General features: G+C 40.9%; 1 protein-coding gene across 4 annotated transcripts; it reads left to right on the forward strand.

The window, feature by feature from the left end:
* The first annotated feature begins 9,029 nt into the window (after positions 1 to 9,029).
* On the forward strand, positions 9,030 to 26,169 carry LOC105897184 (CUE domain-containing protein 1). 4 transcript variants are annotated; one of them, XM_012824080.3, is made up of 11 exons: positions 9,030 to 9,264; positions 14,712 to 15,397; positions 18,240 to 18,367; positions 18,596 to 18,722; positions 18,948 to 19,176; positions 20,992 to 21,063; positions 21,567 to 21,656; positions 21,759 to 21,852; positions 22,578 to 22,636; positions 22,757 to 22,823; positions 23,075 to 26,169. In XM_012824080.3, coding segments are annotated over exons 2-11 (1,158 nt in total). In that variant the 5' UTR covers positions 9,030 to 9,264; positions 14,712 to 15,106; the 3' UTR covers positions 23,076 to 26,169. The 4 variants fall into 4 exon arrangements, with proteins under 4 accessions (XP_012679534.1, XP_012679533.1, XP_031429553.1 ...); XM_012824079.3 differs by having other exon boundaries at positions 9,031 to 9,264; positions 22,754 to 22,823; XM_031573693.2 differs by lacking the exon at positions 9,030 to 9,264 and adding an exon at positions 9,324 to 9,599 and having other exon boundaries at positions 22,754 to 22,823.
* Positions 26,170 to 26,826: the final 657 nt, after the last annotated feature.

The following is a 26,826-nucleotide window of genomic DNA, read 5'->3' on the forward strand; positions in this document are numbered from 1 at the left end:
ATGTGTAACGTCTCCACTACTCTGGATCCTTTTAATGTATTGTCACTTTCCTGCCTCTCGAACCTGGTGTTTCACCCACCACTCACAACAGGCCCTACACACTTTATTCTCTCTCGCCTTATAAAAGAAGTGTTTCATGTTGTGGATAGAAATGTCTTTGAAATCATAAACAAATCTTTGGTCTCAGGAGTCGTACCAACATTTTTTAAACATGCAGTGGTGCAGCCTTTGCTGAAAAAGCCTAACCTAGATCATGATTCTCCCTCTAATTTTAGAACTATCTCTAAACTGAGAAGGCTGTTTTTAATCCATTACAACACTATCTGACTGAGAGCTAAAGCATTTGAGTGGTTTACCTCTTATTTATCTGAAAGGACCTTTGTGGTCAGTACTGATGGTGTCCTCTCGAATACTGAATGCTGTATTGAAATTTGATAGACAAGTAGATTCTGTGTTTAGTGCTTCATTTGATCAACTTAGGACAATAGCTCAAGTGAAACAAAAGATTGTAAGGTGGTCCATGCTTTTATATCCAAAATATACATCCAAAACAGCGCTGCCAGGATCCTGATGAGGGTCCGGAAATATGAGCACATAACACCAGCGGTGCAGATGGGATTTTTGAACTGGGGGGGACCCTAACATCGCCTAATCAGCTGTGCAGAGTTATTAACTGATGATTGTCGCCTTACGTAGGGAGAGTGGTGGGGACGGATCGGGGTCACTATGAATCTGGGGGGGACATGTCCTTCCCGTCCCCAGTGCTATCTGCGCCCCTGCATAACACCAATATTACACTCACTACACTGGCTCCCTGTCTCTTTCCGGATTGACTACAAAGTCCTTATACTCACCCATACATGCATAAATGGGCATGCACCTCCCTACCTGCAAGAATTAATTACTCCCCAAACCTCCACCTGCACCCTCAGGTCTTCAAACAGCTCGCTCCTCCGCGTCCCCAAAACAAAGCTCCGCACCATGGGCGGCCGGGCCTTTTGCTCGGCAGCGCCATGCTTATGGAACAGCCTCCCTGACCACCTAAGGGCAACGCAGACGCTGGACTCCTTTAAAGCTGGACTAAAAACATTTTTATTCAGGAAGGCATTTCTGGCCTTGTGTTAAATCGAATGTTAAAATCTTAAAAAGTTTTCTATTATGCTTATGTTAATTCATTTTTATTTTATTGTATTATTATAGTTAGTTTTTAATATGTTGGCACTCTGAGATTCTTTTGAATGAAGAGTGCATTACAAATAAAATAAATTATTATTATTATTATTATATCTTCCAGACAGGACTTTCATGCCTTAAACTGTAAGTGGTACAAAATGCAGCAGCTAGACTTTTAACTAGGACCAAGAAATCACAGTCACACCCGTTTTAGCTACATTCCATGGCTCCCAGTGAAGGATGGATAGGATAGAATAGGATGTTTATCTCTACCTTTATCTCATCTATCTCTCTGCCATCTGTGCTGTCTGACTGACAGTCAAGAGAGGGGGTCAATTTGCAAGGTGACTTTTGGGGAAACCCATTACAAGTAAAAAGGAAACCCCATGAAATGTTTGAAAGTTGATATAAACACAAAACACTTTTCCAATCCATGGAATGAGGCCATCCTGGGGGGTGCTTTTACAGACATGTAAAACACGTCCAAATGGATGATGTCCAACAGCCAAGTCAGGATATCCCATCACTACAATGTAATGTGTAAAGAGCACCTCTCCTCCAGTCTCTTAAAACCGGCTAACCCACAATGGCCTGCACAAGATGGAACCGCAACCCTCTCTGGCTGCAAGACAGCCTTACAGGAAAATGTTCTGGCCCTTTAACTGTTGTTTCTGTAGCAGTATACTTAGGTTGTTGATGGAGCTGGTGGCCTTAACAGCACATGTGTGAATGTGGTCAGTAAAGCTTTCCTGGAAGGTAGCCTGGAGTGTCTTATTGCCCAAGCATGGCCAAGACCAAACAGACACAGTGGTGCATCTTGCACATTGGCCTTTCTCCTCTGTTCCATATTGTATGTTTTAACAAGAAGCCTTCTATGCTTGCGTGACTTGTACAAATGAACAATGAACACGTCAAACTGTGTAATTACACGATGCATCTTCACCATCTTTCAGGAAAACTCTGGTTGCCATCTTGGCTTCTTATCCTTGGTTTGCATTCATCCAATCACTGCACATTTCTGGAAGGCCTAGCTGACAGCAGCTAGATGCCAGCCGGCCTCCCCGCACCAAACTTCAGCGGAAGTACAACTGACCGACAGACACTAGGTCCAGCTGACATAGGGACTTGATGCTGTCGGCACAGCAAGCATGATGGCTGACTCCAGCCAGCATATTAGCAAAGACACTCCAGCTGATGTAGAGGCTGCACACTGGACACACACTGGCAGGCCAGTTAATATAACTGGAGCTGGAGCTGAATATACAGCAGGAGACAAGTCCAGCTGGCCTACTGTAGTGGCTCTGGTCAGATCTGCAAGAGTTACTATGCACATTAAGGCCCATGTCTATTCAAGTGTTCTAAAATTAGCTTTTCATTCTATTTTACTTATATATAATTCCTTCATGGAATAAATGGGAAATTTAATTTCTGCCTCCTGAGTCTTTCTTGTAGAAGTGAATAGATGATGATTATGTAGTTCTGCCGCTCCATATCATTTTAGATGACCAACTCCTTTTCCTGTGAAAAGTGAAAAGTTTAATTACATGATGTTGTTGGATAGGTCTCCGAACTTGGAACTGTTTTGTGGGATTTCTGTTTTAATTGTTATTCATTAGAAATAATTATCTGACACAGACATGAAATAACTTGAAATAATTAAACTGGTATAGGCCTACACCAGGTGTGAGCACAGACTTTGACCTCACACATTTGTCTGCAAAACACAGACAACACCTCCCAAACAACTATCCAAACAAATTATGGTACATTTTAAACAGCTAAAGTAAAACTATTAAAGGAAGGCCTATACCAGTTTAATTATTTCAAGTTATATGTCTGTGTCAGATAATTATTTCTAATGAATAACATAAATAAATACATGACTGAAGCCTGACTGATAGATTTATTAGATAGATAGGTCTGATAGATTTCCCTTTCTGTGAATTCAGTTTTCCAGCACAACCCAAGAGGCCAAATGCCTTTATAGACAAATTAATGTATTGAAACCCATGGAATCTGGCAGGTGAGATTTGTTGTTTCATATCAAATAACATTCAAGCTTTATTCACATTTTACTAAATCATACAAAATTCACATCTATAATGTGGGTTTCTGTACTTTAACAAATTCAGAGATTAATTAGGTTCTATATTCAATAGATACAAACACTGAGTTTTGTGCATAAAGATGTAACTGAAAGTCCATTTAACCACCCGACCCCTATGACAAATTGTGTGTGCAGGGAGACAGTGATGCTGACTCTGAAGACAGGAAATATAACTAAAGGCCAGCAAAACCAGGTACACTGCTGCCATCTACTGGACATTGTAAGATTACAGTATCCGTTCAAAAGAGATCCAGTCCATTAGAACAGCAATACAGACCATTGCATGAGTGCTGAGTTCTTTTCAGTCATTAGGAGGTTGTCTGATGCTGACTTTTGGTGACTGTTACTGACTTTTGAGCAGCATAGAAACTGTTATGTTTTTCATGTTAAGGTGATTCTTGAAGGTCTTAAAGGTCCTGTTGAAGAATGAAGCACAATTTGCAATAATTTGCCTCTTTTCATATTTTCTTTAAAAGAATAGTGAAGATATTTTTAACACATACACAAAGTTGTGTAGAAGTCTTTCTTCAAGGTACTCAATCTGAAAATAGTAATATTTTACACAAAATCTGTGACACCTCCCTTGCACTGTTTGTACACTGGAAGTATGCAAAATGATTTAAAGTAATAGATTTAAAATTACTATCATTATTATTATTATTTCAAAAGTGCCTCATATATAGTTTAGTTTAGCAATATATAGAATACAGTTAAATATATCCTTCTCTACTTGTTTAGGTGAAAGTATATGCCTTGTAAAGGCGTCTTGTAAAACGAATGATGAGTTTAACAAAAAACCCGCACCCTTAACACGGGAGGCAGGCATGCTAGATAGGGAACCAACACCAAATGTCTACAGGTTCCGGCACAGCCACTGTCACAGACAGTTATTGTTCATTTTCTACAGATAGCAGTAAGCCAGAAGGATGTGCAAGGCTCCCTGGGAAGGTGGTGCATCCGTTTGCGCTAGAGCAGGAATTTCTTAGGAATTTCATAGCATTTCCTTTCCATCAGTCCTCCATTGCTAATTATCTTGTAAGCGAAGGAAGTGAGCAGTCGCCCCCACCCAGGTCTACAAGGTAATAAACCTGCACCCTGACTGCAACACCAAAGGCTTGTTGGTATGGCAGTCAGAGCACATGCTCAACCATAGTGATGGCACTCCATCACACTGCCCTCCCCTTTGGTAAGCATGCCTGTGTTCACACACACAGGCATCCCTCACGCATTTCCCCCACCACATATCTCCCATCCAAGGATGCCCCACACACTAATGCTTAGCCCATCTGTGGGGTCCTTCACACAGGGATCCACCAATATTGTACGGTTCATAATAGGCACACACCAGGCCTGCTTCCAGTTGTTCACAGCCAGCCAACCCATTTCTGACACCATATGTAGCTCACTCTGTCATAACCTGGAAGGTAGTGTCGGATGAAGGCAGTCCAGAGGTGAACAGCCAATAACTTGCTACACCTCCATCGGTTCTTTTCTAAAAGGCTACCGGAGTCATACAGGGCTTGAGGAGATGAAGCTCAGCAAGGCATGAGTAAATAGTTTGGGGTAATTGGGTCGACGTCAGCCGCATCTGCTGGCATTTGGAATGCCTTCAATTTCTATGAGAGCAGTTTGGTTTGCAGTATGAGCTCTGGCACCGCCTTCTCCCGCCTAATGATCTTTAATATTGTTTTTACTGACCTGACTTCGTGCTCCCACATCCCTCCAAGATGAGGAGCACCTGGTTGGTTGAAGCAAACCTGATCTTCTTCCAGCTGTTCCCTTTAGCTGTAGGGAATTGGCTTTGTAAGGTAATGATCCCTTCTAACAAAGTTAGTGCCATAACCGCATAACAACTCGAAAGATTTCCTTCTTCAGATAATGAAGTGACGGAGAGACAACAGAAAGGCATTGCTATTGCGATTCAGTAGATGTGTGTAGCTATACACACATTATGGTCATGCAATTACACAGGACACCCCCCCCCCCCCCTTCACTTCTCTTGGTACCGCCCAACCTTCACTGTAAATGGGCTAAAGCAGTCACAGTCAACCCTTGTGGAGTGTAATAGCAGCTTCTATAAGGGTGAAGCTGTTGAAGGTGGAAGATTGGCCATCTGATGGACTGACTGTCAGAACTGGCAATCTCTGCTGGCATGCTGATGTTTCAGATAGCCTCACTGCCCCTGACTCTGAGTAACATAGTCTTCCCCTGACTCTAATAAGGACTGTGGCTTCATCATGGTCTGGTGCAATTGAGCCAAGGCAACTATTAGCCTCCTGTGGCTACCAGGTCTTGTGGCCTTCAGAGGTTTAATTTCATCTGGGAATGCAAGGACCATACTTGGACCCAGGGGCGGCTCGTCCATAAGGGCGATTGGGGCGACGCACTGCTAACGGGAAAAGGAGATTTTTTTTTCTGTCGGATTCTACCACTAGACCATATGATCTGCCTCTGAATGTCATTGTCCAGTCAGGCAACAGTCAGGCGAAAGTCGTGCTTCAAATGGCCCGCCCCTTTTTGGGGCGATTCGGGGCGAAATGGAAATCGCCCCAGACCTCTCTTAATGACTCTCATGTTAAACCCATTTTTTTCACAAAACAGGGCTCTCAATGCATTCTCTATGGCTTCCGGGAGGGCTCGCCCCTCCATGCTTTAGCTAAAGCGGTCTGTATTTCTATTTACCACTGTCACTTTTCATAGGTTTCACAGTGTGAATGTTCGCTTCTTGCACTAACACTGAGTTATTTTCTATGTGATGACTTATTTTGCTTTTTAAGCCAATACTTTCAAGATCAGTGAATAAATATTGTTGGTTTTGACTTATATGTTGCCCCCTTCTTTAAGTTGTTACTGGACATATCATGTGTCCTGTTAAGCTATGTTACATCATACAACATTTGAGACATGTGAATAATGAAAAAGTGGGATATGGGAAATGGGAAAAAGTGGGATAAGCCACACCATTTTTGCTTATGAAGGCTCCTGGATGCAACTTTCTTCCATAGCTTTCCACCTGTAACTAGCTACTCTTAGTCTTATGTAGCTAGAGGGTAAATCTTTCTGTTGTGTGCTGCCATCTAGTGGACAAAAAGGTATTGCTGTATGAGTTAATCAGCTAACAACAAATTGATACAATTGTCTTGCTTAATGTACCTACTGAATGGGTTGCCTTAATCATTATAAAAAAAAATTGCCCCCCCCCCCCCCTGAGAATTTTTTCAGGAGCTGCCACTGCTTGGACTTATGCAAGGAGGAGTTTCTCTGCAGCAATCGAGTCAAAACCATCATATGTGAGATTTGCATCTGAGCTTCTTCCATGTGTGGAACTGGTTAGTTTCAGAGGAATGCAGATCAAGTGCCACTGAGGTTGTCCCAATAAAGGATTTTTTGAATTTCTTCAGTAGACTGTGCCCTGGCTCTGGTTTCATGTGGAGTGTTCTTCTCTGTGCTGAGGAGGACTAGTGTGATGTCTGAGCTAAATAGCTCTACTGTTTATCTTGGTTGGTTTAGGGCTGGGTCTACATTAAAGAAACACATCAGTTAGTAATGTTAGTAATGCAGGACCACAAGATCAATAACTCGTGGCCACAGGTTAGTAAGGAATGGGAATGTGATATTAGCCCTACAGGACTAGCCTTGTGTTGTCTGTAAGGGCATGGCCACAATTTAGTTATCACGTTCCCATGCCTTATTAACTCATTCCCTCACCTTAGCTTACTAACTAACTCGTGACTAGGGATGTCACGAGAACCGATACTTACGATAACTTTCGGTACTAAAATAACAAAACACCAACGATGTCCATTTTTTTGAAGTACCGTGAGCGCCGATACCAGCTGTTTTTCACATGCAGATGTCATTTACTTTTGTAAACGATGAAACTAGTGGAGGCGGCCAGGTGCGCAGTGTTGCCAGACTGGAAATGGCGTATCGTATCAAAAGGCTCAGTTTGGAGGATAATTATCATATCTGGCAACACTGGGAAGGCGGTCGACCAATGACAGTCCTCTCTACAGTCAGAGCTCGCGCAAAAAGCTGGAATGTAATGGAGACACGCTTTCCTAAACTACGTAATAATTAGTTTGTGAAAGATCCAGAGAAACACAAATATCCGACAAGGCAAAACCCCGGACGCTTTTGGAATCCCTGCCGGACGCATTTTTTAAGTCTCGAAAAGAGTACATGTCCGGGTAAAAGAGGACGTCTGGTCACCCTACTTATGCAAACAATGCTACCGTGTTCTTCAGACCAAAGGAGGTAATACTTCCAATTTAGCAAAGCACCTGAAAGACCGTCATCCGGATTTGTTTAAAGAATTCAAGGAGAGTTTTGATTCATATTAACAACATCCAAAGAATGCACTTTTTCTGTTTTTTTAATCTGTCATACTGAAATACACGTTACATGATGTTTAAGATGGTGGGCACGTGTGTTAAGCCATTGTATGTTATGTACGTAGTTTAGGTTAGCTATGCTGTAGTTTTAACGTTAGCCTATCCTAACTTGGTTAGAAGGAGAGAGAGAGAGAGAGAATGTATCTTGCAAGTATCATGTCAAAACTAGCGAAATTCACTGAATGTCCTAGTTTAATATAGTTACAACTGAATATGCAATTGGTTTGAAAAAACACGATTACCCAATTAAATTATTGTTTTCGATGCATTAGACACAATGTAGCCTAAAATACGATTTGCGAGTGACAGCTGGAATTTCGCCGCGACCACAGTGAACATTGATTTATTTTTGTATTTAATACGTCCTTTAGGAAGCGTAAGTCTTTAGGGCTGTGAAAAATTATGCAATTTTGCCCAAACTCATGTTCATCTTGTTAGCTGAATGGCTGCACTGTTATATCCACTGATTTGTTTTGCACTGGTGTTGTTTTTGCACAGTACCTTTTGAAAAGATGCCTGGAAGTCTGGAATGTGTCTGGGGACACTAGTGACCACTGTGACCATACATTTCACTTTATTATGTTGTGATATGCTCTATTGCACATGTTTTGTATGTCTTATGACATTTTGCTATAAAATATTTTAATAAAGAAGTTCATGTTTCAAGTTCTAGTACATGGAATAGGAGCCGAAATAGGACATACCTGTTCGATATATCGGGGAAACGATGTATTTTTTCCCCGTGATACATTGTCAAGCTACTTAATGTCATTTAGTAACAACGACTAACGAGCAGAACCTACATTAAAACAGTGTATTTCTCCAGATTTGACTGCTGCTGAAATAGCTTGCCTTGATAGAGAAAATATCCACATTAACTATCATAGCCTAGCCTAATTACTTTTTCATCACGTTGACCCAGTCGAACACCAGCGACATAGAAGGTGTTGACGTTTAGGAGGACAATATCAATACAAGATTCAACAAGGTTTGTTTTATAGCAGACATTCATCAGAAACCTAGTCTTCCAAGGCCTTGTTGTCTAGTCCTAGCTGACCAAGGGTGTCCACCAAATCTAGCTCACGTTGACAGCGTCGCCGACATAGCTGACATTTTTCTGGATGTCTTCTTTGGACACACTGGCCTTATAATTAAGTATCGAATTCAATATATATTTTTATCGGGGATACAAAGTTTCGTTATCTAGAGATATTGACATATAATTCCAGACCTCGAGAAAACGGGCGTACAAATGAAATGTTAATATTGGGCATGTTTGGGCTTCCGTGAAATTCCAATCCAAATGACCAAATCAGTTTTTTCAGTTGATGCAAAGGTTGATGTGGGTATTGTCAGTTGCATTTCATCAACCTCTCCGCTAGGACGCTATCTGATCCTTTGTTCCCCCTTCCCCCCATCAAAATCTAGCCGTGACAGATATTTTGAGAAGCCTCTCGCTGATATTTTCCCATCGCACCGATTTAACAAACACAGACCATGTACACTATGGAAATTCCTCCGTTGACATACTTTAATGTACTCCAAAAGGCTGCATTCTCGGAATCTCAACTTGTTTGACCTTCGTTATTGGTGAGTCAAAGAACTATTCCAGCAACATAATAAACAACACATACATGGAACAATATAAGGTTACGAGCGCTGGGTGCTGGATTAAAGCTGTCCGACGCAGCAAGTAGCCTTTTCGCTGTACAGCAGTGTTATTGAGGATGAACTGGAGTTATGTATATATTTCAACTGTCTTGACGCCTGGATGCATTCTTGCCACAGAAATATAACCTTAATTAGATATTTCTGAAAAACAAGAACTCCTGAATCGCTGGAAGCCAGTCGCTGTGGTTTCATATAGAGTGCTGGGAATGGATGCGGCCTTCTCCCAAATCCATAAGGATTGGCGCTGATGCTAGGTAACGTTGGCTAACGTTAGAGACATTTTTAAATGCCAGTATAAGTTTTTGCTGTTTTTATTACTGTTCGGTTGTTAACTGATAGGACTGCAGAATTATTTTTCGGTTTGACAGGGTGTTTACTCGATATGTATTGTGAATATCTATGTTACCTAGTATAAGGTTACCCAACTCTTGTGGCAAGCTAGCTAGCTAGCTAGCTGTGTTGACCTCAGGGTTAGCTAATGTTAGCAGCTATAAAGACAATTCATATAACGTTAGTAGTTAATCATGCGTTAAACACAGGTCTAACTATTAATCTAACCGAAAGCAATAGTGTACTGGTGCTAAGTGACATTTAATGTTATTCTAATTACCTCGTGGAACACATGTGACCACAACTTGTCTGAAACTCGAGCTGACTTCTCAATGTACTTGTATTTGCGTTTCACTTCTGTAATGTTATACATTAATCTTGGGTTGGCAATTTAACCCAGTTAATGGATTTTGTTAGGTTACGTTACATTACATCGATCTATACGTTAACTTGCCTAGCATAAAAACAGTTGTAAATTAACGGTTTTCGTTGACATTTGTTTTAAACAAATGAAACCACGTTGCTCTAATAAGTCATTAACCTAGTCGGCGAAGCCATTATAACTAATGGCTTTTACAAGTAGGCTTACGTTTATTTTACGACTCCAATGTAGCTATAATGCATATATCAACATTGCTACCATGCTTTCAAGGCTGTAGTATATCTAGGGCTCTATCAAATCAGCTCCCCCCATCAAATCATGTCCAATCAAAAAAAGTGCTCTTACATACATTTATATATATTTATGTAATACATATATTTATATGTAATACCTGTTGTGTGTGTATATATAGCAGGAATGCTAGTATAACCGCAAAGACTTTATAACTTTATAATGAATGTACTGTCATTTTCAATTTAATCGTATAGAATAAAAACATGACAAACGTATTGAAGAGGAGATCACCCTCCTGTTTCCGGTTACCAGACTTGTACAGAGTTGGTTTGCCACTTGTTAACATGAGTGGCATGCCTTCAAGGCTAAATCTAACAATAGACATGAATTTGAATGATATTGTTTCAGTAAATATATGTAGCATAGCCATTATCTCTCCATTTACGATCTAATAATACTGTTTGAATTAAGTTGTGCCCTTTCTGCCCTCTTGTGGTCGTTGCGCTGGCCCACAATATTGACTGTAATGTTGACAAAATGGACTGGAAAGTAGCTTGTTTATATCCAGTGGCGTGAGGTGTATTTTACTTTAAATGACATGACTGGTCTCATTGACAAACAGTGGGGTTTGTCAAGCTGGTAGGAGATCAGCTTCTTTTGGATGTTTGCAAATGCGCATTGTATACAATACGGTATTGCTGACAACAATGGGAGGCTAGGTATGGGCTCAATATTAGTATAGAGAACAACATGGTTACAGCTGACCAGCAAGCTGCGTGTCAGCCACCTTAAGCTGATCTGGTGTCAGTTATGGTACTGCACCTGTTGTAGACATGCGCACATGTGTATGTGATAATGTTTTCTCTTGTCAGCTCATGCACTATAAAAGGAAGAAGTTAACTAGCATAATACATTCTACTAAAATCTTCTATGTTGTTGAACAACTTTAAGCAATCTATTTTGCAAGAGGTGAGTTTCATGACAGGATTGTGATCGAGGGATATCAAGTCCATGCCAGGTCTCAAGGCATAGGTCGTCACAATGCTTTCAAGGTTTAATGGACAACTTTAATCCTCATTATGATAGTAATGGTAGGCTTTTGGCAGGTATGTTCAGTGAGCTGATGGCTTGCAAGCCAGAACAAATACCCATTGTTGTTTAGACATTTTAAATTTCCTCACATCGAGATGCAGTGACCACAAACGCCGTGAGGAACAAGCATTCTAAAACCTTGCAACTACAATTGGGCACAACCTGACTAGTACCTTTCTGATTAACGCATATATTTCCTTGTTCATTCGGTGGTCAAAGTTTTTCCTCCAAATAACAGAAATAGCAGTCCAAAGAGCAGAAAAGTCAAACAAAGGAGGACATTTTATTTCACTTTCATCATCTCTGATGGCCCGTCAGACAGGGTGTTGTGACATTTTGATAGCACAACAGAAAAACTTGATTGTCTTGGGACGTCGGGCTAGTGATTTTGCGAGCCTTGTACCCAGATCAAGGCAACATTTTTATCATCTGGCCATTTATGAAGTTCAAGGTATAAAATGTTCAAGCTTTTAGTGTAAAGAAAGTCAATGATTCATAGTGAAATCCACAATGTCACAGAGCCTAGCAAAGTGCTAAGGTACGCTATAGTCTTCTTCTAGGTAGTGCTTAAACAAGGAAATGGCCCCAGCTTAACATTAATTTTGTCTGTTAGAAAGCTGACTTGTGATAACCAGTGGTGATGCACCTACATAGGTTGAGAAAAAACGTACAAGATACAATTGTATTGAGCGTTATCTGTATGTCAGAGGGATGTAGAATACATTACATTTTTAGCTTTTGCCATTTCTAATTGACTACATTGGGATGTTGCAGGTGAATTTGGTTGGTAACGTACATATAGAACATCAGACAATTAGATACACGTATTTCTTCAAAACCGCTATGTTAATAAATATGTGTACAGAATCAGAACATTCCTGTCTCATTACAACTGCTATTGATCTTACACACATTTTGAAATGACTGGTGTGCTTCAAGTCGTATCGAGATAGACGCCCCCCCTGCGGTAATCTATTGGCTAGTCAATGGGCAACGTACTTACAAATAAAAACACATATGAAAAGAATCTGCTGCCCTACAGTGCTCCTGATGTCATTTTGAGTCAGTGAAAGCCCCTCCACAGTAGTATTTTTAACTGCTATAACTTTAAAGCCCTTGAGGCAGTTTAGGTAATTATATTGGTGACTTGCCTTTGGATAAGAACATGCGGTTTTTAATAGCAAGCAAGTATTTGCTGGTGGCATAATATGATTTAATTATATGTATAATACATTTTCTAAAATTCAAGGTGTGCAAAAATACATATAATTAATAATGTGTTTTACATTAATGTAACATAATGTTAACATTATACAAAGATGAACCAAGGCCGGAAGCCAAGCCATGATGATAATTCAGAATCAGAACATTCCTGTCTCATTACAACCCTAATATGTAATGAAAAGTTATTTTGAACTGATATTACAGTTACAGCAAATTACTGCTGGTGAATATGCAGTGCTATTGAGTGAGAAGTTTATGTTTCCCATCCTAAAACAAAGGTTCTACAGGGCTGCCAAGGCGTCTGCGTTACCAACTGAATGTTAAATGAGATGCAAAACAGTTGTGCTTAGTTTTAGCTGGGGCACTCAAACAAAGCCTTTTCACAGATGCCACATGACGAACCTCATTACACCTTTTCCTAAAAAAACGCTGAATCATCGTTACAAGTCTGGCCTAGGTCTAAGAGTTAGATACTTAGCAAAGCATTGTTGAAGTTCGCATGGCAAAAAATAAAGACAAAACACTGTGAAATGAAGCCCCTTGATGTAGCCGGAGCCTCCATGGAAATTAGTCTGGGTGGTGAGGTGGGGGTTATGGTTTGTTTGTAACCAGCTGGGGCCTGGCAGTGCCATGTGGGTTGTCCTCGGCTTTGCTGGGTGTATTGTTCAGCTGACCAGGGATTTCTCTTCCCAGCACTGCACACAGTGGCGGGGTGGGGAGGGGAGTTTGACACCAAAACATCAAAGCGCCGTAAACCAGAAAGCAAGAAAATCAAGGTTCTGGAACATTGTTTGTTGCCAACTTTTTCGAATGGGTTTTGGATAGCAAGTCCAAAAGGTAATGCATTTTGCTGTCCATGTTTGAAATGTATGCATTTTGTCCTAAAACCAAGAAACATAACCAGTTTGGGCTCCTTAGATTTTTTGTTTGGTTGTTGCAGTAGCTTAGTACAAATCCTCAGTACACTGTATGCTTGGGAAGCTACAGATTTCTGTAAAATCCGCCTGATGTATCTATGAATTATTAACTCATCATACAGTCATGTGTGATGTCTTTCCAAATGCCGTTTAATAACACTTCACTTGGAAGAGGTACCTTTTTGAAGTAGAAGCTCTGAATTTGGATATGAATGAAAACAAATGCATACATTGTAAAAGTACCTTGATAGTTGTTTATTTCAGTGCTGACCCTGTGCAGGGAGGTTGGCCTGTTCAGGTATAGCGCTTACTTCCATTGTAACAGAGATTGGGAGTAACAGTGATCAAATAGTTAACGTAGCCTGAAACACTAGTTTCACTGACTTGATTGCCACTAATCTGGCATCAACCTAATGTTATTTGAGGTAAGCTGGTCTCCAGCCTCTGCTAATATGGATTAAGGGAAAGAGGTATGTGCTTGGCTTTTAACTGGCACCGTGATAATGGCATGCATCCATAGCTCCAATAACCCATTAATCCGTTTGTGATCTTCCTGTAAAACATTAGACACAATTTCCTGTCTTTACTTCATCCCTAAGGTGCTTAGCTTGGCGTTTCACATCTATGCCTTGTTAGCATTGTGAAGAAGGTAGTGTGGCTGCATATCAAGGCATCACTGATTAAATTATGAATATGTTGCTGCAAACTGCTTTTCTGGAGATTGCTCACCACCAGTGCCTCCTGGGTAATGTGTGACCTCACTTTCCTCCCCATTTATGTGCTAACTCTGCTGCGCTGTTCCAAGGGGATGTGCTCTGGTATTTACCACTTCTCCCCGCACTCATTTATGGCTACATTTGGTGACCGCATCCTGCTGAAGGCTTGATGATCTCTGTGGCTTTGGTTGACTAGCCATGGCAAGGGTAGTTCGCCTGGGTTTGTGGCTGACCTCAACAAGATAATGTTTAAGTCAACACTATGAAAATGATTCTGATGTCATCAGTTAACCAGTTAATATCAACTCCAAAATGGTACATTTAGTGTGTTGTCTGTAAGACGCCTGTAATGTATGTTTTTGATCCACAGAAAGAAATCTATTGGTGTGTGTGTGTATACTGTATATAGAAGCATCATTTGCTACACAGTTTATAAGATCACTGTCCTGATGATCATGTCTTCCCTTCCAGGTGCTGAGGAGAAGTGGAGATGCTGATGCTCTGGCAGCTGAAGTTTGAAGATACTGTCTGAAACCTTCCTCTGTACAAGGTCTCTCTCCAGCAGCTCCTCAACCTCAGCCAGATTGGATGCAGCTGAAGAATAAGCAAAGAAAGAGAAAAAAAAGGCTGCAGGCTTCTCTCCCTCTCTGTGCGAGGGACTGCCATGTGTCTGGGACAATGAAAGGCTGAAAAGAGAATTGAAAGCAGGAGCATAGTGTGACGGAGAGTGAGAGGAAGTTGAGGAGCAGAAGAGAAGAGAAGTGTGTGAGTGAGAGCTAGGCAGAGAGGGACCAGGGGGAAACCGGAAACTCCTGCCACTGTTTTACTTGGTGCCAGTCGGTCCACAGAGCCAGCAGAGCCACACTATGACCAGTCTCTTCAGGCGCAGCAGCAGCAATGGAGGCTCTCGGAGTGGCTCTGGCCCGGGGGAGCTCAACAACAGCCGGCCGCCGCGACAGGTTCGACGGCTGGAATTCAACCAGGCCATGGAGGACTTCAAGGTCATGTTCCCTACCATGGACTACGAGGTGATTGAGTGCGTACTGCGCTCTAACAGTGGAGCAGTGGACGCCACCATCGACCAGCTCCTGCAGATGAGCATCGATGGACAGGGCTCAGATGACAGTTCCGACTCTGATGACAGCATTCCCCCAGAGGTCAGCATCCTCCAACACCTACAACATTCCATGTCCAATTGTACACTACATACCCTCCCAATTGTAACTACCCAACAGCTCAATTCTTAACCCTCCTCAACTAAACCTACATAGATATGTACACGTCACAAATCTTACTGGGGCCTTCTTACTCCTTACACATCACTACAGGATGTGGTTTGCGCTCTTCTGGGAGGGAAAGTAATGGAGGTGCCCCCTGGTGGAAATTACTGGGATTCTCCATAGAGATGTTTTTTAAGATGGTTGTGGGCACCGGATCTTTGTAGTGTTTTAGAATAGAATATAATTCAGAATTTCGGCATTATATTTAGATGATATACTGCTAGGCTATTTGGCGCTATTTGGCGCTATGGGCTACCGGTCTGACAACCATTTTTTTCTGCCAGTGGGTTAATAAAATTCTATTTTTTGTGTGGTAACCACTATATCTTTATGAAGAGCTCAACTTTCATGGTTCGCTTTTCTCTTGAACACTGCTCTCCCTAATGCAATACAAAGACTGTTGAATTGGTAGTCTAATGGACAGATGCTCAGTATTCATACATATTCCATTCATTATTAACATTCACACAGAGCTCAGAACATGTTGCACTTTTGTACTACAAACAACACATTTCCAGTTGCAAACTAAGTGGATTATACAAGAAGAGATGGAGGTTCTTGTGTGGGAGGTCTGCCGACATTAAATAAGTTAGGAGTTTCATTCAGAAGAGGTGTTGTTGGAACTCCCACCTCTGATCGTGGACACACCCCAGCATTGCGCTGACCCACCCATGTTTGCGCTTAGAATCTTGCTCATGTTATGAAATTAGCTAAATCATTTGGCAAAGTTAGTCAATTAGTTTTAGGTCATGCATAGCAGAATTAACATGTTGCCAGCCGTGTTGCCCATCAATTAAATTAGAGCCCAGAGAGTATGTTTGTGGAAGCTCTTACAGAATGGTTGAGTGCCATAGTTGGGTTAGCTGTATAGTTAATATATTATCATAATTTATGATGTGAGTGTGACATTTTGTTGCATCGGACATTAGTTTTTTTTTTTAATCAATTTCTGGGATTCTGATTGGACAGTCATTGTCAGTCAACACACCAGCTAATTGGCTCTAATTGTGGAGTCACTTGACGTAGCAGTTTATTGATTTCAATGTAACACTGCTGTCCGTGACCTAGCTTTAGCTTGCTAGCCAAGAGGATTAAAATATTTGTTTTCTTTGTTCTTTTGTCATAGCTCAATGTTTACAATAGTCTGTACCATCTTTTATTAAAACAGTGAGACAATAGTTTTTATAATTACCGATATACGTTCATTTCTGGCCCTTTGGCTAGCTAATGTTAGCTGCTAGCTAGTAACTGCATGGGAACAATATATAACTGCAATATCTTAGCTTAGCTTAACTTAGCAGGCTAGCTAACAACCTGGCCAACAGTGCCAAAGAGCTTTGAGTCTTGCAGGGACAGTGGCTAGTGTTGAGTGGGTTTCATCAACATATCAGCATGTGTGGCAGTTAGCGCAATAACTGTTAGCTTAGCATACTGTTCAATGGACACCCATTAGCGTGTTAGCTAGCCTGCTAAGCTCAAATGAATAACACAACACAAAACGAGAGCATCATTGCAAAATGGAATGAAGCACAATGATAGTTTTATCTTGATTACCTTGTTTTCGTAATCGTTGGAATAAAAGTTGATTAATCGCCCCGCCATAGATGGTATGCTGGTGTTTCTCACAGTGCCAGTGGAGAGGAGGGGGAAATGGATAGATGAAGAGAAGAGGGCAGGCTGAAAGAGGTGAAAAGGAGAAAACAAAGAATAGCTCAGTGGTTTTCAATCCTGCTCCTAGGCTCCCTACGCTCTGTATATCTTCCGTCTCACCTCTGCATACCTGACCTATCTCATCATGGCACTCTTTATTAGTTGGTTGCATGAGATTTAGCATGGATAGATAAAAGATGTGCGAGGCAGGAGGGCTCTAGGCACATTGAGAGCCTTCAGGGAAAAGGCACCATAGCACCATTTACACTTAACATTGTGCCCAAGATCTGTTCTGACTCATGTTAGAGCTAGCACAAGTAATGAAGAAATAAAAGAAGGCCTAAGTGAACAGAATTGAAACGGTGAAAAAGCGAACAAGGAGAGTACAGATATAAACTGGAAAAAGCAGAATAGATGGAAGAGGTGGAAGTGAAGTAGAAAAGAGGAAATGGGTAGATTTGAAGACACGGGGAAGCAGTCCAGCGGAAAGGAGAACAGCACTAGCCACCACACTCCGTCTAATACCCCTCCCTCCCTCTCTTTACATCTCCCTCTTTTCCCCCTCCCTCTCTCTCTCTTTCTCTCTCTCCCTCTCTCCATCCCCTTCTCAATCTCAGCTCAGCAGAGCACAGCTGGTTGCCTTTGCCCTCCATCTGTCTCCAGTCAAGCATGCACTCCAGTGCACTCCCAGTCCGTAATGGAAGTGCATTTAATGCTTCCTCAGCCAGACTGGATTAGTAGTCCACTGAAATAAAAGGGTTCGTTTTAAATCACTAGTTTGAGGTCCAGCATAGGTTCATTCGACATCTGAAATTGCAGTTGTAGTGCAGTGACATGGTGTGTCTAGCTTTTGTTAGCTTGTTAGCACACAAAAATATCTACTCTACTTTAATGGCAAGTATTTAGTGAAGCTGAAAAAAAATTAAGCTGATTATTAACCTAAGAGGAACATGGCGTGTCTGTTTAATAGGATTTATCCATTGAGTACTACACTAATGATTTCTTGCTTGTGGGGATGCAATGGTTGTTCATGGACTGTTTGCATTTACCGCTGTGACCCTTTCCCTAGATTTTAGAGAGGACACTGGAGCCAGACAGCTCTGATGAGGAGCCACCTCCTGTCTATTCGCCGCCCACTTACGACATGCACATCTATGACAGGAAGTACCCTGGGACTCCATACACCCCCCCACCCAGGTACATAACCACAGCATTTATTATTGGTGGAATGAAAGTCTAGGTCATGGTTGGAACAGGATGACGGGATGATAAATCCACGGTGCTGCCACCTGCTGGAGAAGTATAAGACAGGAGTACAGCAACATGACTGTGTACAAGGCATTCAAATACATTAAATGTATTGTGATCATAAGTGTATGAAAATTTAGCACATTTCTGCTCTGATGGATACTGTATCCTTGGAAGGTTTGAGGCACGGCCCCCACCAGGTCACAGACAGGTTCGAAGCTACCGCAATTGGAATCCGCCGCTGCTTGGCAACCTCCCTGATGACTTCCTGCGAATTCTCCCTCAGCAGATGGACAGTATCCAGGTATTCTTTTCCCTTGAACTTTGAGTACTGTAGTCTTTGTGCCTGAATACTTGTCATGGTTTTCAGACAAAGAAGTGACTTAATGTTCTGCCTTGACTGATAAGAAGTGATCTGAATAAAAGAGTGCTGGAATATCTGAATATTTGCATCTCAAACAACAGACTTTATTTTCTTGCTCTCTTCCTTCTTACGTCATCTTTACCCCCCCCCCCCCCCTTCATCCAGAGATCTCAGAGTAGCAGTCTCTCTCAGCCATCCTCCTCCACGCTGTCATCCATTTCCCAGCATACAGCACCACCTAGTGGTGAGGGGGTTGCAGGGGGCGTGTCCTCAGAGCAGGATCGCAAGCTGAAGCAATACCTTGATGATGAACGCATTGCCCTCTTTCTGCAAAATGAAGAATTCATGAGGGAGCTTCAACGCAACCGCGAGTTCCTTGTCGCCCTTGAGAGAGGTACCGTGGCTGTATGAAACACACACATACACACTCATTTACTCACTCACTCTTTTTTTATATATACTTTCATATTACCCTAGAGAGAGTTGATTGAAGCATGCACATGAACAATTGCATACCACACATAATTAAGTGGTTGTAGTGAAAGATATGCCCTTAAACAATCTTCTCCTATTACTCCTGAGAAAGCCACTAAGCTTTAATAGCTGTAATCACACACAGTGCTCACACTTTACTCTGTGTTCACACACACGCACACACACACAAGAACAGTACATCCCTGTCCGGCTCCTCTCTTGTGTCTAGTATGCTGAGTGGAAGTGTTGATATTGAGAAACTCTTAGGCTGCTCTTAGGTTTAGGAGCTCTGTGGGCCGGACATGCTCGATGTCATATGGGCCTTTCCATTTTGCACAGCTTCTGCACTCACCTCCCTTACATGGCCCTACATCTCCTGTGCAATAGGGATGGGCATAATTAATCGACGATCGATTAATTGATCATTGAGAATTTCCTCGATGACATTATTTTTTCATCGATAAAACTAATGCATGTTCTGTTGCATAGTGTGTGTGTAATTTATTTTTTATTATTTTTTTTACGTCTGTCAAAGTTAACGCGTTATTCTATGAGATTATTGTGGCCGAGATTAATGCGATAAAATATTTTTAACACAGTTAACGCAACGTTGTTTGCTTCCGGTGTGCGTTGACCCATATGCACAAACCGCCGCGAGTCTGCAGTCAGTTAGATAGGCGAGACCAAGACGGTAGTTGAAAATGGAGAGAGCTGAGGGATTGTTGGGCGGAAAGTTTCTGTTTACGAGGCAAAATGACAGAACAATCACCTTAATGCAAAGCACCCGACAGAAAGCAGTCCCAGGTTAGATGGTCACCAACCCACACTCCACGACTTCTCTAGGAAAATAACTAGACCAGTCCGTGAAAAGGTTACCAAAGCTGTAGTGGTTTGGGTTGCCGGTGACTGTCGGCCCATCAACATAGTTGAAGACGGTGGGCTGACTGAGGTGATTCGAATTGCTTCAGGGGACAATTCTTACGATTTACTGTCGAGGGGCACCATTGTGTCTCCCATACGGCGAGAGAGCACGAAAAAAATACAATTAAACAACAGTGTCTAAAATACACGCTGTCTGAAGTGATTACTCGTTATTTATAAGATTTAGTCTTTAGAAGAAAAACAAACTTTTAATCGCAATGAATCTAGATTAATGAATTTCAAAATGTGAGATGAATTAGTTAATTTTTTTAATCTATTGACCGCACTAATTTATTTATAATCAGATTTTTTTGGGAGAAAAAAAAAACAAGGGTCAGTTGTGTTTATGAGCACCGGCTTCTAGCTGTCGGCTCCGCTGCTTAAGAGTACAGCAGCGCATATTTTCAAGTGTAACCATTGAACAGATCCCGTTTAACTGCCACAAGAGTTGACCATCTTGTAAGTTTAACTGCCACAAGAGTTGTTCATCTTGTAATAAAGATCTCAATGAGGAAACATGCTGTTTTTTCTATTTTCACTGCATTTTAATATAGCCTATAAATAGTGAATTTTAATATAAAAATATTAATGATTAATTGAAAATCGATCGTTAATTCTCCCGACGATCGATTAAGACAATTTAATCGAATGCCCATCCCTACTGTGCAACCTCATATGCTCCACACCACAGACTTGAGCTTCATTGACTCTGTTATGCAGATACAGCAGAAACAGTTGACATGCAGACTTGCTCTTCCCTGATCTTTGGCCTCATTTTCATCCCTGCTGTAACATTGGCTTTCTCTTGTTTTAGATCGCTTGAAGTATGAATCAAAGAAATCCAAGTCCAATCATTCATCAGGTAGCATGGAGAATTCCACTGCAGGTAGATATCATTCATTTTGCTACCTCCCAGTCAAAGGCTCCTGTAGCCCACAGTGGCTACAGGAGTAAACATGGTCATACTTCAGTGGATGACATGACATGGACACATGTGTTTTGGTGTTTACATGGGAGAGAGAGTGGGATATTATCCACTCCTTTGCTTTGATGTTTGGAAAGAATCTACATTATAATATTTGCTCACCACAATCGGGAACATTTTTGTTGAAAGCTGATTCCCTCACAATGTCTTCTTGGATTGGATGGTGACAAATATATAGCCTGACCAAAAATGGGCTAGCATTGCTCAATTATGACATCCATCCATGTGTTTCATCCTCAGACTGAATTTCTATGGTGAGAGAAAGAAGTGGCAAGCAAGGAAGTGGAAATCTATTTTAGATTACATTGTTGTGTTAGCTACTAGAATCTGCCATTTTAAACTGATGTTATTCTGTATGTAATTTGTCCTTGGTGTAAGTGTGTGTTTCTGTTGTCTCCCTGTAGGAGAGCATTTCACCTCTGGCTCCATGGAAGCTTGCACTGCTGTGTCTGATGAAGCCATGTTCCGAGACAAGCTCAAACACATGGGGAAATGTAAGGTCACCTCTGTAGAACCACACAGTTTGCATACATCCATAATCCATGTCGTACTCTCTAATGGTGCACTCACGTATGGCTGTTTTCCGTTCCATGTAGCCACAAGGAAGAAGCTGTTTGAAATCGCAAGGACCTTCTCTGAGAAGACAAAACGGAGGAAGTCAAAACGAAGAACACTACTTAAACACCATTCGTATCCTTTGTCCATGGCAGAGTTCACAGCCGGGGACCTGGAGTATATCCTAATGAGCCACTTTTAGCTAAAACTGCAGCTGATTTGCCAGGGTAAACCCCCCTTCTTACAGGCATATTGCACTCCTTATTTGATAGTGGCCAAATGTGTGCCTCTGTTGAAGACCTCATTACCGTGCTTCCCCTAATCCGCTAACAGAAACAATGAGAATGGGGCAGGGCATTGGAATATAGTCTGGAAAGTAGTCTGGAGTCTGGAGCAGAGCTAAGTCTGGAGCAGAATTACTTTCAAGGCCAATATTCCACTGGTGGTGATTGATCGGTGATCCAGATGGTTTTTAGGTCTATATTTTCCTCATGTTCTAAAAGGCAATCCCAGAATAACCCAATCTTGGCTATTGCCATACCTAAGGACTTAGTGCATAACAGGAGTTAATGAGTATGACCGTAAAAGTTTTGGTACACTTAAGCCATTAAGAGGAGCAAACAACAGAGTGAGTACATTTACATTTACTCATTTGGCAGATGCTTTTAAGTCTTACAAGTGAGGAACAACACTCAAGCATCAGTAGTGGAAGACCTTGGAGGAAGCACTAAGTACTCAATCTATTCAAGTAGTACATCTATTCAAGAACGCAGAGTGCAAGGAGGTCAGGTAAAGAAGTGCACAGTAAGTGTGAGTTAGGTATGCTTTAAAGATTGTGTTTGTCTTGACTGCACTGTCAGACTCGGGACTGCTAACTCTACAGCCAACCTTCTGGATGATGTGGAGGGGAGTCCCTATGGTAATTAAATTGCTTGAATAGTGAATAAACTTATTTTTTAATAGACCCAAGGAACAGTATTTTGGTAAAATGGGATGTTTTTTGGCTAAACTGCTTGTGTGTGTGTGTGTGTGCCAGAAGAAGATGGTCAGCTTAAAAGATTGGTTACTCAGGAAGAGGAGGAATCCCAGAAGGAGACGACGTCATGGTGAGTGCCTGTACCAAAATGAGCGATGTCACGTAAAATATCCTTATCTGGAAAAGGTCTGGTATTAACCGTAAAAACAACCCCAAAGTTTAGACCCTTTTACAGTATTGTCAGTTAGCAGTACATGTCTTAAATATCATTCAAAGTTTACAAACATAAACTGCCCTTGAAATGTTAAGTATTTTCTTGCGTCAGATTATCTGCTCATAGAGATTAGTGCTTAGTTAAATCTTTTCTGTTTCTGACTGCAGATGTGTGCAAGATATGTTGCAGATTTATATCTATGGCGATCATAAAAGAACCTGGAAGACTGGTGTCGCGATCACTCTCTCCCCAACCTAGACCCCACCAATTCCAGGTTTGCCTGTGAGCCGAGAGCTGAAGAAACGCAGACTCCCTCCCACAGGCTTAGAATTATTGTTTAACTGCATATTACTATTATAATTACTGTATCATAACAATTTGTTAATATATGATTTTGTATGTATAAAAAAAGAAAGTTACTCATGCATTTTTTCCAGATCATTATTTTATAATTACTCCTTTAAAAGCTAATTTACAGTAAAATGAACATCAGTAGTTTGATTATTGTTTTTGTCCTTTTTTTGTTTCATTCTTTGTACCCCTTGCTCATCTTGGTCTTTTCTTTGTTGGCAAAAGGATAGCTTTAAAAAGCACACAGATCAAGCCTCTTCTTTAGAAGACATCCTTGACACAACAATTGGCATCTAAAACTGCATCTTAATGTGTATTAAATGATTGGGTATGAATTAGTAAGCAAGAGATCCTCATTTTCTGGTCACATGTTGGGTACAGTATAATGTTAATTCAGGACGTGAGTGGGACGTTGTGTGAGGAAATATAGATGTGATTGCAAAATTAAGATGTACTCATCCTTGTAGTCTACCAGATATTGAGAGTTTTCTCTCAATTCCCTCGGCCCTACGTTCAAGGGGTCTGCAAGTCCAGACCTTGAATTCACTTGTTATGCACTGTTACCATATGAAGCATTTTTACTGGGGATACACCATGTTACAATTTCATCCCTTAAAACAAGTCACCAGTATGCCTTTTCAACCAGTTTACCTGTTGTTAATGCATTGAAGTACTGGACATCTACATTTCGTAAAGAGCTCTAATATCTTCTGATGTCTCAGCACGGGCGAGGATTGTTTTATTGGGGCGGAGCCCAGGTGTGGAACCAGGACTGCTGGTCTTCTAGGGGCAGTGAAGGACAGACAGACTCTACTACCACTAATAAAGGGCACAAACATGCTGCATAGAAACCGTACATGTGCAGAAGATCAGTTTACATTGTACACATTTTGTCTATCAATCTTAACAGCCAGTCCTAAGCTCTGGGGATCCTGGGGTTAGCCAAAAAAATCTCCTGCTTTGAACGGCAGAGCACACTTAACCGATTTTAAAAACGACTCTTGCTGAAGTGTACTTTTCTTGGTGGCTTTGCTGCATTTCAAGTTTTCTGCCAGTAAACCTTTGTAAGATACGTGGGTAGGAGTAGTATTCAACCGTGCACTGCCATATCTGTGATAAAAAACATTTCTATCAAGTTACCCCTTCAGACAAGAATTCACCCTGATACAAGAAAATGTAGTATCTATAATGCAAGGCTGTTTATTTCGAAATAACAGATTTGAAATCAATCCACCAATAAAATGTATCAGATATGGATGTCTTTTGTATGTGTTTTACAAAGTTAAAAGAAAAGCCTTTATCTGAGAAACAAGAGCACCGAAGTATTTGAACGATCAATCGTCTTGTGATTTTTAAGAGTCTCAGTACTAGACACAGTTAGGTTGGGACAAGGTATAGAGTAGTGTGCACCCTTGATTTGCCTTTTCCAGGACCCAGTTTATGCCATGTGTGTAACAATCCCAATTGTGTTTGCACTGTTGTATGACTGAAAGAGAGACTGGGTGCCCGAAGCTAATATACTGTATGTCCATACTAGAGCAAAACATAGATGTGGAATGTCTGCAGATTTGATTTGGAAGTTTTCCTTTGTCCTCTGTGCTGGTAGTGTGGTAGACCTATACTGTGCTGACAGATAACATTTCATTCATGAAATGGTACCTAATCTCAAATTGTATTGACCGGACACTTCATCAGCTTATACATCTCTATCCCATTACAAACTGAAGCCGAAGCTCCTTGGTATTTGGTTTGCAAGCAACCAAAGATCATTCCATGTCTTGCCCTATTCAGTACATTTTGGATGTTTCTGCTATTATGAACATCATACATGTTTCTGTAACGACATTGATATTGTTTCACTATGGTGGGGTGGTGTGTGAGGCTTATATCAACAACTCAACCACACGTAGCAGGCAGAAACGTGGATTGCGTTCTTGAATAACATAACAATATTTGTTTTCCTGCCAAATTTGAAGTCCTACAATAGACCATACAAATTGTTATATTACATAGCAGTTGCCAAGGAAGCATGGAGTAAAATGGCAGAAAAAATAGCTTGGGGGTTGTGGTCAGATCATAAATGTAGCCAATAGTTGTTTTTTGGCGATGGTGGAGACCGTCTTCACATTGGTGTGGTATTGCTCAATGTGTTGCTTCCTCGGTCCCTTAACCTTGTCAAACTGTTATCCTCTCAGGGAGATTTGTTCCTTGTTTTCTTCCATGTGATTGAGTGGTGTAAGCACAACCAGTAGAACCAATAATCAAGACAGGATATTTTTCCAAAGGTTTGACCATAGTTCTTATATTAGATTTGCATATTTTAGTGTAATGAAATTTGTGTAATAGACCAAAAAATTGCTTTTTACATAATTGGTTGTGCAGAACAGAAGATTTGTGTCAGAGGTAGTCCTTTAAACTCCTTTTCTCATTTAAGGGTGAATTATCAAGTTTGATTCTGTATGGGACATGGACAGGTACCCCACTTTTTTTCCACCATTGTGTGTGCCTCCTGAATGTATACAAGTTCAAATGAAGAGGTGAAATTGAACAGGTTTGCCAAATTGAACAGGTTTGCCACATAACTGAGGTTTGTAATTGAGGGGAATGTTCAGCCTTTTTTTGGTAAGGAACAGCCATGGCAAGTTAAATTGGATTGGCTCCTTGTTTATATTCTAAATTTAACATGAGCTTTCTCAGTTATTTACCATTAACTGTTATTAATGCAGAATAGTTGTAAAATAAATGGACCTAATTAGGCTGCTTTTGTGGGGGGGATTATTAATTTCCGAAAGTCCATGCCTGCCTATAAAATTGGGTACCAGTCCCGTAAGTGATTGTAGTTTCCAGATGTGTTTTCTTACAAATCAAGTTAGTAGCTCTTGTAATAATAAAATATGTTGTTCCCTCCTTGTCTATGAGTCATCTTTGTTATTTTTTGATCTTCAGTAATTGGATCTTAAACTGGTTTTGTAATGTCATACCTTACTGTTTTTTAATATATGCCATGTTCATGGTGTTGGTTAGAAATCTTATCCAGTGATTACAATTTCATGATTATTGATGTAATTAGGAAAGATCTCTAGAAGTAATTTTATATTGAACTCAGGTTTAATTGGGTTCTGTATGCTATGGTATTGGAGGATTTTGTACCAGCTTGAAAAAATCCAGGGTAGCATGTATTTGATAATCAACAAGCACATAACTCGATAAGTAGCACATTGACATACAAGTACATAAAAGTAAGAAAGATAAGTGTATTGTGTACATTATTTTTTAAGAGCAGACCTACTAAGAAACAAGGGCTAATTGTTTGATAATCCGTCTTTTCATTCCTCCTCTTCCCACCTTCTCCACATAGTCCATCTGCATTTCTGTATGCCAACTTGGAAGTCTGGAAGGAATGTTTGCCACTGATACACATCAGAGAAAATGTGTGTGTATGAGAGAGAGAGACAGTTATTATATAGTGCTTCTAAGTCAATTAATATATGTTAATGAAGACCGTGTTCTTTCGAACTGAAATATCCTAGAAAGATAATATTCTTAGAGGAAAACATGAATAGGCTCT

The sequence above is a fragment of the Clupea harengus genome, chromosome 9 (assembly GCF_900700415.2).
Source record: "Clupea harengus chromosome 9, Ch_v2.0.2, whole genome shotgun sequence".
In the NCBI taxonomy this organism is placed as follows: Eukaryota; Metazoa; Chordata; class Actinopteri; order Clupeiformes; family Clupeidae; genus Clupea; species Clupea harengus.

Bases quoted from the DNA above. Each gene is read 5' to 3' on its own strand.
- LOC105897184 (XM_012824079.3), top strand. From the start codon at position 15,107: ATGACCAGTCTCTTCAGGCGCAGCAGCAGCAATGGAGGCTCTCGGAGT. The intron at 18,723-18,947 runs GTATTCTTTTCC...CCCTTCATCCAG, and splicing joins AGCAGATGGACAGTATCCAG to AGATCTCAGAGTAGCAGTCT. The intron at 21,853-22,577 runs GTATCCTTTGTC...CTGCACTGTCAG, and splicing joins ACACTACTTAAACACCATTC to ACTCGGGACTGCTAACTCTA.